Raw genomic sequence first — 16,969 nt, 5'->3', positions numbered from 1 at the left:
ACGATCCTCGCTATTACAGGACTTCTAAGTTATAGAAAAGGGGACAATGCACGGCTGGTATGGTTTCATTTTTGGGCATCACGAATCATTTAGTCTTTTGGTCTAGGATAATGACAAGCATTCCGAGTCAAGTAAGTCCTTTTGGTTTGGGCTTATCAAGGATATTAAACTAAAGACTTTTGAGTTTTGAAGAAATAAAAAGTTGAAAATAATAAATATACTTTTTAAAAACTCGTTTCCTAAATGGACTAAAAAGTAGTAAATATTTTTTTTTCTCGAGAATCTAGGAATGTAAGTGAAAACGAGGGGCGTAAAATGAATTGGGCTTTACATGACTTGGTCGTTTTCCTCATTTTGCCTGCTTTTTCTTTTATGCATTTATAGCTCAAAACAGTTTGATACCTATGTTATCCAAGGCCCACTCCGTTTTGGGCCCGTCATTTTCACCTTTATTCATAGATTCTCGGAAAAAAAAAATCCTACTTTATTCCATTTTGAAACTGAGTTTAAAAAAGTTATATTTCTCATTTTCTTTATTTTCTACCGCTAGTCCCATTCATTGTTAAGAAGTCAAGAAAACTATTAGAGCTACATGTGTCGGTTTTGACTTTCCTGATTTTGAAGCTAGAAAATCTCTAAAGCCAACTCAAGGAGCGTGAGCAGTTGAAAAATCATCAAAACGAGCTGAAAAGACGTCCAGCCTGAAATGCTTTGTGCATATTCCCTCTGTAAAACTCATTTTCGTTTCCTCTTCATCATCTCCCATTGTTTCTAAGGCGTCAATGTTGGTTTCTGTGAAATATCCAAGTAGTCTGTGAACTGCGTCCATTAGTCTAAATTGTGTCTAAGGTACCTGTAGTAGAATGGTACAAGACTTTAGCCAGGTCGAGAAATTGACATACAAATCTGAAATTAACTTTGTACATTGCTTGAAAGTTGAAATAAAATGAAAATTCCCCGGTGAACTTTCTATACGTGCGATGATTTGTCTCTGCACATAACAGTCTGGTAAGCTGTATGTTTTGATCAACCAGTATATTGTGACTTTTTACTTTTTGAGTAATCGACAAGATTTTGAGAAATCCCCAGAGCCAATAGAAAGGTAAAGTCCCCCCGACCTTAATTCTGCAGACGATTTCAGTATCTGAGATAAAAAAGGTAGGAAACAAAAGTATTGAATTTTTTGTGGTTTTGAGGGCTCAGGGTGCGATAATAGATTGAATGAATTGCTAGGAAGGCTAAGTCACTTAAACTAGGAATAAATGAGGATATAGAGGAGACATAACAAGAAAATCTACCAAGCGCCTAGCTTCATGTACCTGATGGGCACTATTAATAAACAGGGTGGAAGCAGCGAAGATGTATAAAATAGAATTGCCAAAACACAAGGAGTTTTTCGCGACTGAAAAATATTTCAGACAATAGGAAGACAAGTTATCGAGCTAAAATTAGGATACTGGAGGCCATGGTGACGGTAGCAGTCAAAAATCGACACTTGAAGCGATAGAGAAAGATATACTAAACGTTTTCTTGACGAATTATCTGACGATAGTTTTATTACTGCTGGGAAGACTAAGTCACTTCCACTAGGAAGAGGAATTTTTTTTTTTGGATCCCAACCTTAAGGATTACAGCGAAAGAAAGCTTAAAATGGCTATTTCGAGTTTTATGGATGAACAGTGAGAGGTTGACAGAAATTCCTGGTAAAAAGCAAGATGACATAAATAGGGTGGGGAAAGATATGAAGAAAGGATTTAGAGGAAATTAAAACTTCATGGGACGAAATAAAGAGCAAAAATTTGGACAGAAAGGGGAGGGAAAAGAACACAGAACTGTGATTTTGTGAGTTTCCAGTAGCATTCCACTAGATCCACATTTACTCAGTCAAATCCCATTACATGTCTAGTTAAATATTGTTAGATTCCCTGAAGTTAGTTCCGTTGTATCTCCTGAGTGAAATTCCCCTATGAATGGTCTGGGAGATTCTTTGAAAACCGCTGACTTCAGGTAGATCTGACAAATTTTGATAGGTGTCGCTTCGCCAGCCTGTGCACGCACAGGTAAGCGAAAAGGAATTAAAAAGTAGGTGGAATTGCAGAGAAAAAGCAAAAAAAAAGATAAAAATATATTCTTTGGGCTATGGGGCATAAAACAACCCGAGTCTAATTTCTATGCCTTGGCTGTTGAGTTCCAGCAATACAATATTTCTATGCTGTAGTGTAAAACGCGTGTCAATCTCTTGTTTTTAAGTCTTATTACGTTAGTGCACTGATTAGCCTTATTTCTGAATGAGCCTTAACAGAAAAGGCATACCTCACTTAGAAGCAATCCAAAATCGCCAAGCAAATAAGACTTACCTTAACTGGCTACGACTGGCCTCATTAGAATGTTAATTACTAAAAGCTACGATTTCTTAAAAATGGCTTTTAAGCTTGGGACAGTTGGGTCGAAAGAGGTGCGCTACAAAATTTCACTCAAATGCTGAACACTAATTAAACAGGTTGACTAAGATGGGTCAGTTTCGCCAGGCAAGGTAATATATATTTAATGTATTTTATTTTACCTTATGAGGTAGTCCAGGATTTACACATATATCAAGCTTGTAAATTAGTACTTATGTGTACAAACATTCAAAAAATGTTACTTAAATTCATATTCCAAATGATTTTTTTGGTAGTGAATACAAAGTGATTTGTGGCACCCACGAAATGAGGCAAAAGTAGAGCTGCTGCTACTACTACTAACAAAGTAGAACAGTAAAAAAACTCTCAGTTATTCACAGACTTTTTTTTTCGTATCACTGTAGATAATTCCTTTTTTTTATTGCACACTGCATTGAAATTAACCAACCTAATTACCCAATAAGTTTTAAGACTGCGTACAACTTTAAAAGAAAAAGTCTAGGATTTTTCCAGGCTTCATTAATTGGTCGAGAATAGGTAATAGCAAAATTTTGTACACCCAACTCAAACCTAAAAAAAAAAAAAAAAAAAAAAAAAAAAAAAAAAGAAAACAAGCGCACTTCATGCTTCAAAACTCACACAAAATGTTCGTCACATAATAGTGAAGTCCTTCAAAGACATAACATCAAGTCAACAAGAACGATAAACAAGGTTTTCCTTACCAGTTTGATTCTATTGCCGCAAAACACGACAAGTTCATCACCCAACAACTAGCCTCACATTCCTATAGTTAGCCTATACATATATGAAAAGACTCATAAAATTCTAAATTGACCATATTCTTCCTCAGCCCTAACATGTGCATATGCTCCATTAGCCTTATTTTCCTTCCCATTATCTATGGCTACATAGGTTTGATAAAATTTTTTCACGTGACCAAACCCAGACTTTACCTGGATATCTTACGATTTTTTCTAAACGAAAAGTAAATGTCTCTTTTGTTTGTTTCTTTTTCTACCATAAAGGATACAAATATTCCTAATCATCCCTTTAAAACATATTTTTTTTCTATTTATGAACAGCTCCATCGCTCTTTTTTATCAACCGAATCAGGTGTCTTGTTGAGGGTACCTTTTCTTGATTTATTTCTAATAGGCATTGTATTTTTTTTTTTTTTTTGGGGGGGGGGGGTCAAACCTTATGCATTTTACAATTTGTTCAATAAAAATCAGCTGTAATTTGATAAAATAGCTGACTAAAGAGGAAAAATTCTCTCATCATTGTTTGGATGAATATTTAACTACATTTCATTTTTAGGAGAATCGCTCATATTTTTGTATCTTTATTTTTACATAACTTTAAACCTTTTTTAGGTGATGTAATACTAAGTCCTTAACAAGAACTAATATTTTTGTTCATTTTCACGTTCTAAATCTGGTTTTAGGTATTATGCCCTATTGAGAAGTTCACAATTTGATCCCTTTGAAAATTTCTCACATAAATGGGCAAGTCGATATTAGCTCTAGAAAACGCTATTTAGTTCTACTTGGAAAAAGCATCAAAAATCGGAACATTGGGACTTGAAACACAACTCATCCCAAATGGTAGTCGTCCTCTTCAAAGTTTGTAAGATTAAATTAATAATATTTACAACAGTTATTCCAGTTATTTCTGTTTTTCTTGAGAACTATCATTGATAATTATATTCTCAATGAAGTTCAATCGAAGCTTTCTTACTACAAAGTAACTCACAAGAGAAAGGTTGGCGACGAAGGCGACATATTTTACACTATCACATACATAATAATTCAAGGTTTTTGTTTTGTTAAGTGATTTTCAAATCATCGGTAATTTTCGGTAAATTATTTTGCCGAAGGAGCATCTTTATACACAGCGCTCTGTGGATTTTACAAACATTATTTCTGTAACCTTTACTCTTAGAAGACACAAAGGAATAGAAAAAAAGCAGAAAAATAAGAAGCCAACTAGTTTAATTAGTAATATTACACGAAGCATAAAGTATAAACACAGAGGAAATGATACAAAGCCACGAAAGGAATGAAGAATGTACAGCCAAAGAGGGAAATAAGTAGGACGAAAGAGAAGCTCAAATTAATACTGCAGATCTTAAAACTTGCTTCTACTTTTTAATTTATAAATAAATAATTTATTCTGTAAATTTAACATGAAAACTACACATCTTAGCAACAATTTAAAATATGCTACTTAGCACACTCAATTCGCCCCTGCTTCGCCCAATATTTTTAGGACCAAAAGAGACCAATCGCACTGCAGCTATAAAACAAGCGATAATTCCACGTTATTGTTTAACATTTCTTTTACAATGTTTAAATCCCTAAAAGTTTTAATGACTTAAATGAAAAAAAAAAATTAATTAGGTTCTTAGACCACTCTGGCTATGCACGATGAAGAAAAAACGAAGAAGAATAATTGAAACAAAAAGATTAAAAGCAACAACAAGGTTAATTTTCAGCAAAGAAATGCGAGCTTTACTGGCTGAAATTTAATCTCGTTGTTGTTTTGTCTTTTATTTTGACAATGTTCCTTCTTCATTCAAAAAGAAATGTATACACTAGGTGGATTTATTTTAAGGATTTAGTATGAGATTGAATCAAGTCCGAAGCACTAAATGTCCAAACTTAGGGCTCTAAAATTAAAATAAGTATCGAAACAATCCGCATTATCAGTTAAGATTGTTTAACACAGCTATGGCCTTGACTTAAACCTTAAAGGTGTTGCTTTATAAAAAAAATACTGTATTATGCGGAACTGAACTCCGTTGACTTAAGAATGAATGAAGTTCCAAGCAAAGAGTATTTAACTAGTTTGCCTTATGGGTAAATTTGTATTAGCTTCCTATCTCAATTAAGACAATTCTTTGGTAAAGTAATAATTCTCTAAATACTGTTGAGCATTTTTTTAAATATTCCTATAAATAATTGGCAATAAATTATTACTTCATCCCTGAGCAGAGCAAGGGCTAATGAGCATTGAGACTTGTTTGACTGACCCCATCCCCTTCTCTCGTTGTGTAACATTCAAATTTCTATTCAATAGTCCCTTATTTAAGTTCTCATCTCTACAGTTTTTCCCCTGATAAGTGAGAGCTAGAGAAAAATTTTGGTTAAGAGAAATCTACCCACAGGCGACTTTATTCGTGTCTCAATTAGCCACCCAGGAATCCCACAAATTGTTGCAAGCAGTGAGGCTGAAGGTACCAGAACCATAAAACTACTTAAGATAATAGGACAAGAGTTTAAAAGTTTTTTTTTTTTGTCAGAACTTTCCGTTTATCTTCCTAGCATTATATAGATTTAAATTTTGCGCGTTATCAAGTACTTAACCTTTTGGGGAGGAGGGCTAATTTCTCCTGCTCAAAATAATTTAGACTTTTAAATTTAAAGGGCTAAATAACTTTGAGTAGCAGAGTGGACAAATGGTGATCAAAGAAGAACAGACTGTATTAGTGCAAAAAAAAAAAAAAAAAAAAAAAAAAAAAAAAAAAAAAAAAAAAAAAAAAAAAAAAAAAAAAGCTTTCGATAGTTTTGTGCATTAATTTGACAGAAATAAGGTCGTCTGTTAGGTTGCAAAGCTTAGTTTTTTGGGGAATAGAATCGAAGGAAGTTGGCCAATTATAATAATTCAACTACAGAACAAAAGGCACAAAATGTTCTAAATTTGACACTGATATGTTGTTACATAAACGACCCAATTATGGTCCCATATGGTCTAGTATCAAAGCTTTTACTTCAGTGAACGACAAATTCAGTCTTACGACAAATTTATCTTAAAAATGATAAAATCTAGCAACAAAATATTAAAAACAAAGTCGGTCGAATCTCAGTTGAAGAACCAGTGGAAAAATAGGGATTTCGATGCCCAAATTGCATTTGCTGCGTTCCGGAAACCCTATAAATTACCAATATTGAAAAAACTTACCATTGGTTAACAATGATAAAATAGAAAATTATAATTGAAGTTTTTTAAGTGTCCTGTAAAATTTTATTCTTGTAACTGGGCTTTCGAATAACTGAAGCCAATTCACTAGTTTAATACTCTTTTAAAATAAAAAACGAAAAGAAATTTAATCCTACTAAAAGTTTCCTACTTGTTCCAAGCGCCTTAATTGTACTTTCTGGCACAGATTACCTTACAGTTATTTCAATTATTGTTGATCCAATCAATTAAGTAAGATTTCAATTCAATTTTTAGAAACAACCAAATCTCGAGCTTCACAATTAGTTTCGAGTTTCAAACACTCGCGACCTTCTCCTTGTATTAATGACATATTAGTAGAAAAGTACATTATATATATATATATATATATATATATATATATATATATATATATATATATATATATATATATATATATATATATATATATATACACATACATAAATGCTCAAGAGTAGTTTTTCACATTTCTTAAATCTTACTTAGGAATATGAAGACCACAAGTATGATTTTTGGTACACTGACACCAAATCGGTGACGTCACGTAGACAATATTTAGCAGTTTTAGTCATAATACATTTTCCTTGTTATTATTTAGATTTAAGAGACTAAATATTTTAAGACATGTGAATCGGAAGTCATCGTTGCGTTTTCCTCCAGTAGAAAAAGGCGCGATTCCAAATTATATTTTGATAAAAAGGTATTTCGAAATTGTAATATAGAAATATGTTATTTGTCGCGTTAACTCAATTTTGGAGGTTGAGACTAACATCATTCAGAAGGGAATGTAGGGTTGGCAAAGTTAATTGTCTTTTAATCACAGATTTAAGATTTTTATAAATAATCTAAATCCTATGGAGGTTTGGCCTACATCCTAAACACCGCTAAGCAAAATCTAAATCTCCTTCCCTCTTTGACACTTTACTCAGCTTTAATTCTGAATATACTAAAAATACTGGCGCTGAAATCATTATAATCTAATACTTTTGTCTTAAATATAGATGTATTAGCAAAACAAAATAAAACACTTTAATCTTACAAGGAACTAAAATCGTATTTTAAATTATATATATTTTGTAGAACATACTGAATGGATACGACTCAGTCAGCTCCATGTTAATAAACTAAATAAAGGTGGATGATTAGAGAAAAATACAAAATATAGAGGTTGATTTACATAGACTCGACTATAGTCAAAAGAGAAACGGCATGTCAAATAGAACATTTTCAGGTTAGGTTTGGAATTCAGGCACCTCCTACAAGGGCCAATCCAGACACATCCTTCTGTCCAAGACTCAAATATCTTAAATGTTCATAATCTTACAAGATCAAAAGAACAAAATATTAAATCTTTAACAAAATCATTCCTTTCTTGATAATTACAGAAAAAAAAAACAAAAAAAAAAACAATGTGGCTCAATTTTTAATTTAGTATGTTAAATTGTGGCACGAAGCCTTTAAGCTAGTAAATACTTTTAAGCTTCTAATCATAGCCACGTCTTAAGGACTTGTATAAAGTTTATGTATACAGACGTATTAGAACTCACAGAAGCACAATAATGCTTCTTTATCGAAAAAATTGTGAGAAATACACTTTGGCTCGGATAATTGTTCACCCATTCTAACATCAAGCTTTATTCTGAAATGAAACTGGAACAATTTTTGTGACTCTATTTTACTTTTATGACACAGCTTTTCTCATTAATTTTTCTTCTTTTTTCCATCAAGATTTAGAGAAATACGTTGTAAAATTACTCTTATATTTATAATCCAGCAATACTTGTCCTAATAAAGGTTTGGAAAAGCGGGATAAAACAGTTTAAATATGCTAGAATTATTTAACTTTTTTCTTTCAAATATACTTATAGCTCTAATGCTAGAGCGAATGAGAACGGTCATGTTTATAGAAGTTACACTATCCTTGCCTCCCCTCTTACTCTATGAACGAAATATTAAGCATAAAACATGTGCCTCAATAAGACCGTTTTTTGGGGGGTGATCAGGGCTTTAACAAAGCCATGATCATATAAACCAAGATTATATTTTATTTATACATTAAAGGCTTCTTGGTACGCTTTCTAGTAAAAGATAAGATCAACTAGATTCCCGACTGCCATCTTAAGTTTAAAAAGATCAAGAGGAGAACACAAGACCTTTCCACCAATCTCAGCAAATCTTCATTCTAGCAATATCATTCTAGCAAGTGGCCAATAGTCCTATTTAACAAGGACTTTTTAATTTTCTTCGTAATTTCGATATTTCTTTTCGGGATATAGTTTTTCTAGGCAAGAAGTAAGCCTATGGACTAATAAAATCTTATAATAATATCAAAACACTGAAGACAAGTGGCACCGCAATATTCTCTTTTATACCCCGGGTTGGGTGCAGATGTAATAAATATGTTTGGTTTATCTTCCCTTCTATGCGACCTTGCACAAGACTGCCGATTCTCATTGACTATAGTTAAGAAATCAGATTCCTTAAATAAAATCAATTAAGAACTGAAACAAATAATTACTTCATTAAAAAAAATTTATACATTACTAATTCTAAACACAGGTAATCAAAAATACCTTCCTCTGAAAACACCTAAAGGTACACAAAAACAATGAAAAAATGCAAAAATATAGTTTCATCTCAGACGAAACGGAGTTCAAGAGACGCACTGATTCAAATTTCATTAATTTTTCTGCCGAATGTTTTCGACGCTTTGTTCGACTCTTTAATTGTTCCTTTTTTATCGTCACCAAACGCGATAATTACACAAATTTGTTTCAAGATTAGCATTAAATCGTTGATTTAGAAAAGGAAACACGAAGATGGCTGGCATCACTCAACTGGAAGTTGTGCATTTTCTGAAAGAAAAAAAGGAAAGAATCAAATATAGAAAAGAAAAATAATTACATTTAATTACAGACTTAAAAGAAAATTACAAAACACTAATGGTATCAGACATGTGAGTAAGGAGCCTGAACGAACGCGGTAATGTTTGCATATTTGGGATGAAAAAGAGAAATTTCATAAACGAAAATAAATTTTGGAACTCCAATGAATCATGGTACTCTTGGATGGCTGCGCCAACGAACGACTCTATGCGCTCAATTATTTACAAAGCCAAGATTATACTAAGTTACCATTTTACCTTATCTTACCATTAGTTCTAGAAATTCATTATTCTCTCCAATAGCGTTTTTTTGCTGTAGCGATTTCGAGGGAAATTGAAATTTTTTTTATTGCTACATATTTAGACCTTTTCTATAATCACCGACATTGAAATTCAATTTTGGGGTTAAAGATACAATGAAATTATATATATTTTAATAAAATTTATTATTATTAAATTATACTACAAAAGAAAAACTCGAACTTCAGGCACAAAATTACTTTGAAATCTTACTAAAAAAGGGAAATAACTAATATTCCAATTTAGTCTGTTGCTTGATTGACTCTAGAGTATGGTAGCGTTTTCCAGAGTATGGTAGCGTTTGGGAGGGAGGTTTCAAAAAAAACTTTTCCCCTGAACTAATAGCAGTGCTGCACAAAGCTACGTAGACAACAAGGGAGACGAATCCCCCCCCCATATCTGAAATATTCTATGTAATTTCCTGTACTTCATCTGTTCTTGCTCTTATCGACATATAAAAAGAGACTAAAGTGCATGGAGTCCTACGATTTTAAGCTAATACCAAACTAAAAAGTCCTCCTCCGTCCCAATCTACTCAAAGCCTCCCTCTTTACACCCTCCTAAGAAGTTCCCATTTCCCATAAAGCTTTCCTTACGACATCCTCCCATCACATTCAGTGACAACCTGCTTTTCGTTTGGTCCTGGACGGTTGGCCGACAAGGACACTCTTTGGTAATCTATCATCCTTCATCTGCAGAACGTGTCCAAGCAATCTCATCCTTTCTCTCATTATAGCCATAGAACGCGGGATTGGAGAACAATTTTCGCACAGCTACAACTAAATTTTTCGCACAACTTACTGTTTGAAATACGGTCAGTCAGTCAGGCCCCCAAAACAGTCCGCAGGGAATTTCTCTGGAAAATATCTAACAAATCCTCCTCCGCTTTTCGCAGCACCCATGCTTCAGAACCATACCTGACTACTATTATTACTGTAGCTTTTAATCATATTCTTCAAATTTTTTTCAACTGTAAAACACTCACTGGGCCTTGACTATTCTACTTTCAATATCTTAAACTGCACCCACCATCTTAACTAATAATAATACCTGAGTAAAGTGAAGCTGTCCAGTTGATCGATCGTTATATAACATCAACTCTTCACCTTCACTTTTTCCTAGTCTTAGCAACTTATTCTTCTTGACAGTAATTTACAAACCCTTTTCTTGTACCCTGAACTCGCAAAACGTATTTCATTTATTTTGCTAGCATTTTCATCTAGGATGTTTACATCATCAGCATTCTCTAAGCCTAGAAATTTTTACTTCCCAATTCGATTCCACGTTCTCCCATTGCCTCTGCTATACTCTTTAGGACAAAGTCTATCAAAACCATCCATATAAAGGTGATAGAATACAATCCTGCTGAACTCCTGATTTAATACGAAGCCAGATACTAGCCTCATTTGTCATATACTAGCCAGACATATATAAATATATATATATATATATATATATATATATATATATATATATATATATATATATATATATATATATATATATATATATATATATGTATAATTCAGCGTAACAATTATTTTAAAGAGTATACATTCAATTCGATCCCAGTGGTCTCTATTTGGAGCGAAGATCTCAAGATCATTCCACTAATGCAAAATAGACCCCTGTAATTTTTTTTCAACATTTTATAAAATTTACATTTTCAACTGTTCGTTATCTTGACATAACAGAATTACTACCAGTGGTGAAGCTGGTTAAATTATTTTGGCTGTTCGAATATCAAGATTTAAAATCCCAAAGCAGCTTTTCCCCTAAAATCTTTATCAGATTACTCAAAGATTGTACACACCTCTACCCTTAATATAAGAAATTTTACAACATGATCTGGAGTGTTATTTAAAGTGTTTAAATAAATCTAAAAATGGCTTTTAACATGTTACAGGGTTTACATGTTTACTATCAATATTAGGTAAGTTTGCAGTGTTTCTACAAAAATCCTATTAAAAAGATGACAACTTACAATCAAGGCTACGATCGCCTCATCAACTGAGTCTAACTGAATGAGAGCCATCTTATGATCTTTCCTGGAATAAAAAAAAACAAGATGTCAATAATGCACAAAACGAAAGGAAAAAGACGAATTAACATCTTAGTCACGGATACTTTATTAGTAGTGACTCATAAAGTCAGTTTAGATGGCAATGTTTCTATCACAGCTTAACATATTTTAAAATGGCATATACACATATATTGGAACCTACAAAGCACAGACAAGAAGGCGCACGTATTATGCTAACAGAATATAGTGTTTGATCTAAGTAATACCTGCAATTCTCTTTAACTTCAAAACAAAACCTCAGCCACAGGTTTTTCTGCACGTGTCTCTCAAACCAAGAAAATCTTATAAGGAAGTAAACTTTTGTAGAGCAAATAAAATAAAATGTTAGTTTGGAAAATAAAAAATGTAATCAAGGACAACTGTATTTTGAGGCACCCGCCTTTCCTGGGAAACCTTTTTTTTTTATCAAGAGTAGCATCGAAGTATCCAACTTACATGTAAATTAGGCTGGATTTATTACAGGCATAGCAATTAACAAGTCTTCATAAGACATCACATATGTATATCAGTAGTATTACTATTTACTTAATAACTTCCAGTTTTATTCACTGTTTTACACTTGGTCGAAGTACTTCGTATATTTTAAACAGTAAAAAGCGCATGTGTGCCATTTACTTCTTCAGAACTAGATTTTTCCCATGGCTAACTCTATTTTCATTAAATATATAAACAACCAAGGAACGTTTTCTTCACAACCAATGGCAGTCTGGCTAGGTAGAAGCCTGGGGCATTCAATAAACCCTAAGCTTATTTAACATTTATCAATCTGATCTAAAACAAAAATAAGGGGTCCATATTGGAAAACCTAAAATTGTACTTGGATAATCAGACCTTTTCTGATCCCAAAAAGGCATAGCTCAAAATCAAAAGATCCATCCAATAAGAAAACATTTGTGCATTATTTTCACAAAAATTTTTCATGCAAAAAAACAAAGTAAAACAAAACTAAGATTTTGATTTATAATAAGATAACTTTTCATAAGTTATCTTATATATCCTGTATCCTGATCCTTGTCATCTTAAATATCCTGATCTTTACAAAACTTAATCATCAGTAACATTTTTTTTTCTTTTTTTTTTTTAGTGTTTACACAATTTTTGTTGAAATTACTATCTTTTAAAAAGTTCAATAGAAATAGCGATTAAAATTATTTGACAAAAACTTCAACGAATATTTTTAAAAACTGATTCATTCATTCAAGAATTCAATTCTGAACACCAATCGAAGGAATCGGCAACTAATGTTGAAGGACTTCGAAATATAAGCTTTTGCATTTGGAACGCAGCATTAGATTATGACGACAATAACCCTGTTTCAGATGTAAGTTTGTTTACAAAAGCAATGTTTCCCTGATTACTTAAGAAAGAACAGATGTTTAACAGTAAGAAAAATAGACAAATAAAACTCACGGAAAGAATTTGAAGGCTTTTACGTCGAAACCGGCTTCAGCAAATGCTGCTTTAATTTCTTCTTCGCCGACTGTCGGTCTACAATAAGAAAGAAAAAATATTAACAAATGGAAAAAATAATGAAGTTCCATTTTCACATTCCGAACATGAACACTAAATAAACACTGTTTCAAGTTCAACAGTCCCATATTAATCAGTGGCATCAACTGGGGGGCAGGGGGCACCGAAGATTTTCGACCCCACCCCCGTGTCCAAATTTGGAAAATACCATTTTTGGGGATCTCTTTTTAAAAATGCATTGGAACAACACTGTTGTTCTTGATCTGAGTAAAACCGGTTTATCTTTCTGCATTCGGAGATAATTAGCTTAGTCTCAGTGAAATAAACTAGTATGCAAGCATATTCTGTTTAAACATTTAATATATAGAGTTGGTTAGGTTCGGTATTTAACATAATGCGTTCTGGGCGGCCTACTTTTCGTAATTCTCTGTTGTAGTTTTCATAATTTTGCTACGAAAGTACTATATTTTCATCATATCTAGGTAAACTTCATTAGGATTAATTTAACTTCACTTCTTGGGCTTGGTCACTACAACACGTTAGTACCAATGCCCTCACCAGTATTTAAAAAAAAAGAAAGAAAAAAGAAAAGATTTGAAAAAGAAATAGAACCACACTCTAAATTTTTGTGAAATGACGCCATTGGTCTTAATCTCCCCACAAGCGATAAATAACTCCGACAATGTTTATGAAGGAATTGTGATGATCCACAAGAATCTGTTCAGACACAGCATTGAATCAACAAGAAAGCCAAAAAGAGAAGACACAGTTGTACAAGGACTCTTTGTTTATAGAACTGTTTACCTTGACCTATTTATTTGGAACAAGTCTTTTTACTTAAGTGTTAAGTTTTCATTTTTTTTTTAATTAAAAAGCTATGGATTAGTTAGCAATTAAGAATTGCTTCGCCACTCAACATATCAGAGCCAATAGCAATTCGAATTGCATTTAACTCGAAAAGGTCAAATATATTCATAATATATTTGATTTTGAACAGCTACTTCAATTGATCCTAAGTACTTTTTCTTTCAACGTATCAGTAACTGTATGCAATGTGTCCTATACAACAATAGTTAGCCGTCGCAGGGTAAACGAGACACTGACAAAGAGGGAGAAGGAGACTTCCCTCATACTCATCCAAAAGGGTCTCTTAACCTGGAAAAAAATGAAACAATCGCCTGAAAACGTCTGCTTTACAGTTTGACCTTCTCTTGTAAAAAAAAAAGCTCTGACTCCACACCCGAATCTTGAACTTGCCGTATAAGGTATGACTTATGTCTATGGTTAGAAGAGAGGTCAATGCTGAATTGAATTCACATACGTACTGATCTTTACTGGTTTGAGAGCTAATTAACTTTGGGCAACTTATTCTGATTCTACTCATACATTCTAGCAACAGAGATGTCAGCCGTTAAACTTAAAAATTATCTACTTTTACCACCTCCCTCCACTCGTTCCGGCCTTTAATCCTTTAGATTCAACCCTAGGTTATGAGGTCACTATGTTTGCACACTAGCAAGACGACTTCGTCGGCTTTTTGTCACCTTCCTCCGTTCAATCGGTCATTCGGCCCAGGTGAGTGGGCTCGGGCCCCTGGCTATCGCAAGTGCAGCCTGACATTATAACCATCCGCTCCCTACTGTCGGCAGCTCGATCATTCAGCCAGCACATGCTTCTGAGTCCTCTACATCCTCGGTTGCCTTTTTTGCCTTCTTTTTCCTGTCAGATTCTTGCTTTATTTTTATTTCTTCCGGCTCTTCTATTGCTTTTTCTTCCTATTAGCCTTTTTCTGGACTGTATTACTTTTTGACCAATGTGGTCAATGTAGTTATTCCTAATTATACAGACCGCGACACAAAAGTATTGGCCATTGTTGTTAACCGCGCATTAGATCAAGAAAAATAAAAAATTAATCGCGTAAATTAACTTACAGCGCTGAGACACATCCTATTTTACTGTATAAATAACTCATGTACACCAGTCATACTACATATCCTCAATAGGAAATAAAAAAGGAGATGGACTTACGGAATATTTGAGAGGTGAAGTGTTGCCGATGGGGCATAGATATTCTGATAGTTTTTGCTGCCTGGTTTCTTAAAACGATGAAGAGGAGAGGCAGAATAATCTTTGGTCAATCCAGCATCAGGTTGCCCCTCTTTGGGCATTTGAACTCCTTGATGCTTAGATGGCATCACCCGTATTTGTTTTCCAAATAGTTTAACTTTGTCCAAATGTGTTTGAGCTGAAAGAAACATACTACAGAAACTGAGGAAACAACATTAGTACTCGAAAATAACAAGAAGACCAACTTCAATCAAAATTTTTTTACTAAACCAAAAACTAAACCATAATCTCTTCATCAATGTAGTCACTCTAATACTTAGTTGTTAATATATCAATATCTATAAACATACCACAATCTACCCTCAAAACCTAAAATACACACCTTCTTCCTTCATTTGGTAGGCAATTTCACACTGAAAACACCAAGATCCATTTTGTAAGGTACAAAAGCCCTCACCAATAAATGAAAAAGGTCACTACTATTATAATATTAATTTTTATTGGATGAAACCGACGACATAACTAAACAACTGATTACAACAGTTGTTGTATTCTGTCAAGAATACTTTCTTGACACACAATTTTTAGACCAGAAAGACGGAAAACGTAAGAAATCATGACCAGTAGAAACCTTAGGCATGAAGCTGACTATAATCAAGATACTAAACATGATCACTAAGTTGAGTCTGCTTACAAAGTTCTAAAGCACTGTTACGGTAATATACTACTTAAAAAAACTTGCTCTATATAATTTTATTACTTACATAACATTAATAGCATATAAGTAAAAAAGGCTTGTCCCCGACCGTAGCATATGTTGGTGCCATTTAGATAGGTACATTTACTTTATATTATGGTAGTTTTTAGCAGGAGGGATACGGGGTACAAGACTGATCGCAGGGACCGAAAAACCTACTCACACATATCCATTAAATTACAGTGTTACTGAGATACCAAGACCACAGAATTAATAAATTACAATAAAAGTTCTCGTTGTTTCAGTAAAGCTAATAGATATTAGTCTTTGCATCCGAACATCCTTATTAAAAAAAAAACTTATACGAAGAGTAGCGTTTGAATTGAGGCACAAGCATTACTAATCGAAACTTCAAGTAGAAAATAAGACCCGAGTCCACTTTTTTAAGGTTAAGAACACCAAAAGTAACTAAGACCTTATAACCAAGAGATACTAAATGATTTTCTTAGAAGCCAATGTGACTGAATTAATTCTAAACTGCATTTTAAAACGTTCTGCATATTCAAACACATTAACAAAAAACAACTTTCTTCTTCATGAATTTTTCAGCTGTTAGTTTATGGATTTGGCAAAAATGGTTCCTTAAACTATTTTTCGTTAATCCGTTGCTTCGTCGATATTACAATGACAACGCACTTCTGACATTATTTATGCAGGCTTATACATTAATTTCTCCCCCTAAATTTCAACGTCTGCCTTGTTCAAAGGATTAAAAGCTGATATCTATTTGAAACTGGTTCTCAACCTATGATTTATCAAAAATTTCTCATTGTTGCAGAATACTTAGCGAAACAGTAAGAAATGTTGTCATGGCTACTCTCCCTTGTTTAAACTAGCCCCAGACAATTTACAACCATAATTCATATTTTTATTGCAACTAAATTTTTAAATAACAGCCTTGTGTTATCTGGAACCTAACACCTTAAGTGAGTACTAAAATAAAGCGATTTAGGAAAAGGAAAAGCATGAGAATGTTACATAGTAAAGTAAAAGGAACCTTATACAGGAAAATAAAGTATAAAAAAAAC

The 16,969-nt window shown here is 33.2% G+C and overlaps 1 protein-coding gene across 6 annotated transcripts in view; it reads right to left on the bottom strand.

Annotated features, from left to right (window-relative positions):
* Window positions 1-7,386: 7,386 nt before the first annotated feature.
* The window catches only part of LOC136032980 (polypyrimidine tract-binding protein 1-like), a 203,362-nt gene continuing 193,779 nt past the window's right edge, over window positions 7,387-16,969 (bottom strand). For all 6 annotated transcript variants that reach the window (XM_065713489.1, XM_065713491.1, XM_065713494.1 and 3 more), the window contains 4 exons: window positions 15,146-15,362; window positions 13,058-13,135; window positions 11,549-11,612; window positions 7,387-9,235 (listed from right to left, as the gene is read on the bottom strand). In XM_065713489.1, the coding sequence (XP_065569561.1) occupies window positions 9,167-9,235; window positions 11,549-11,612; window positions 13,058-13,135; window positions 15,146-15,362 (428 nt within the window). In that variant the 3' untranslated portion in view covers window positions 7,387-9,166. The remainder of the gene's footprint in view (window positions 9,236-11,548; window positions 11,613-13,057; window positions 13,136-15,145; window positions 15,363-16,969) is intronic.

Source organism: Artemia franciscana, chromosome 11 (genome assembly GCF_032884065.1).
Source record: "Artemia franciscana chromosome 11, ASM3288406v1, whole genome shotgun sequence".
NCBI classification, from domain to species: domain Eukaryota; kingdom Metazoa; phylum Arthropoda; class Branchiopoda; order Anostraca; family Artemiidae; genus Artemia; species Artemia franciscana.
This window is presented reverse-complemented; position numbering and strand designations above follow the sequence as displayed.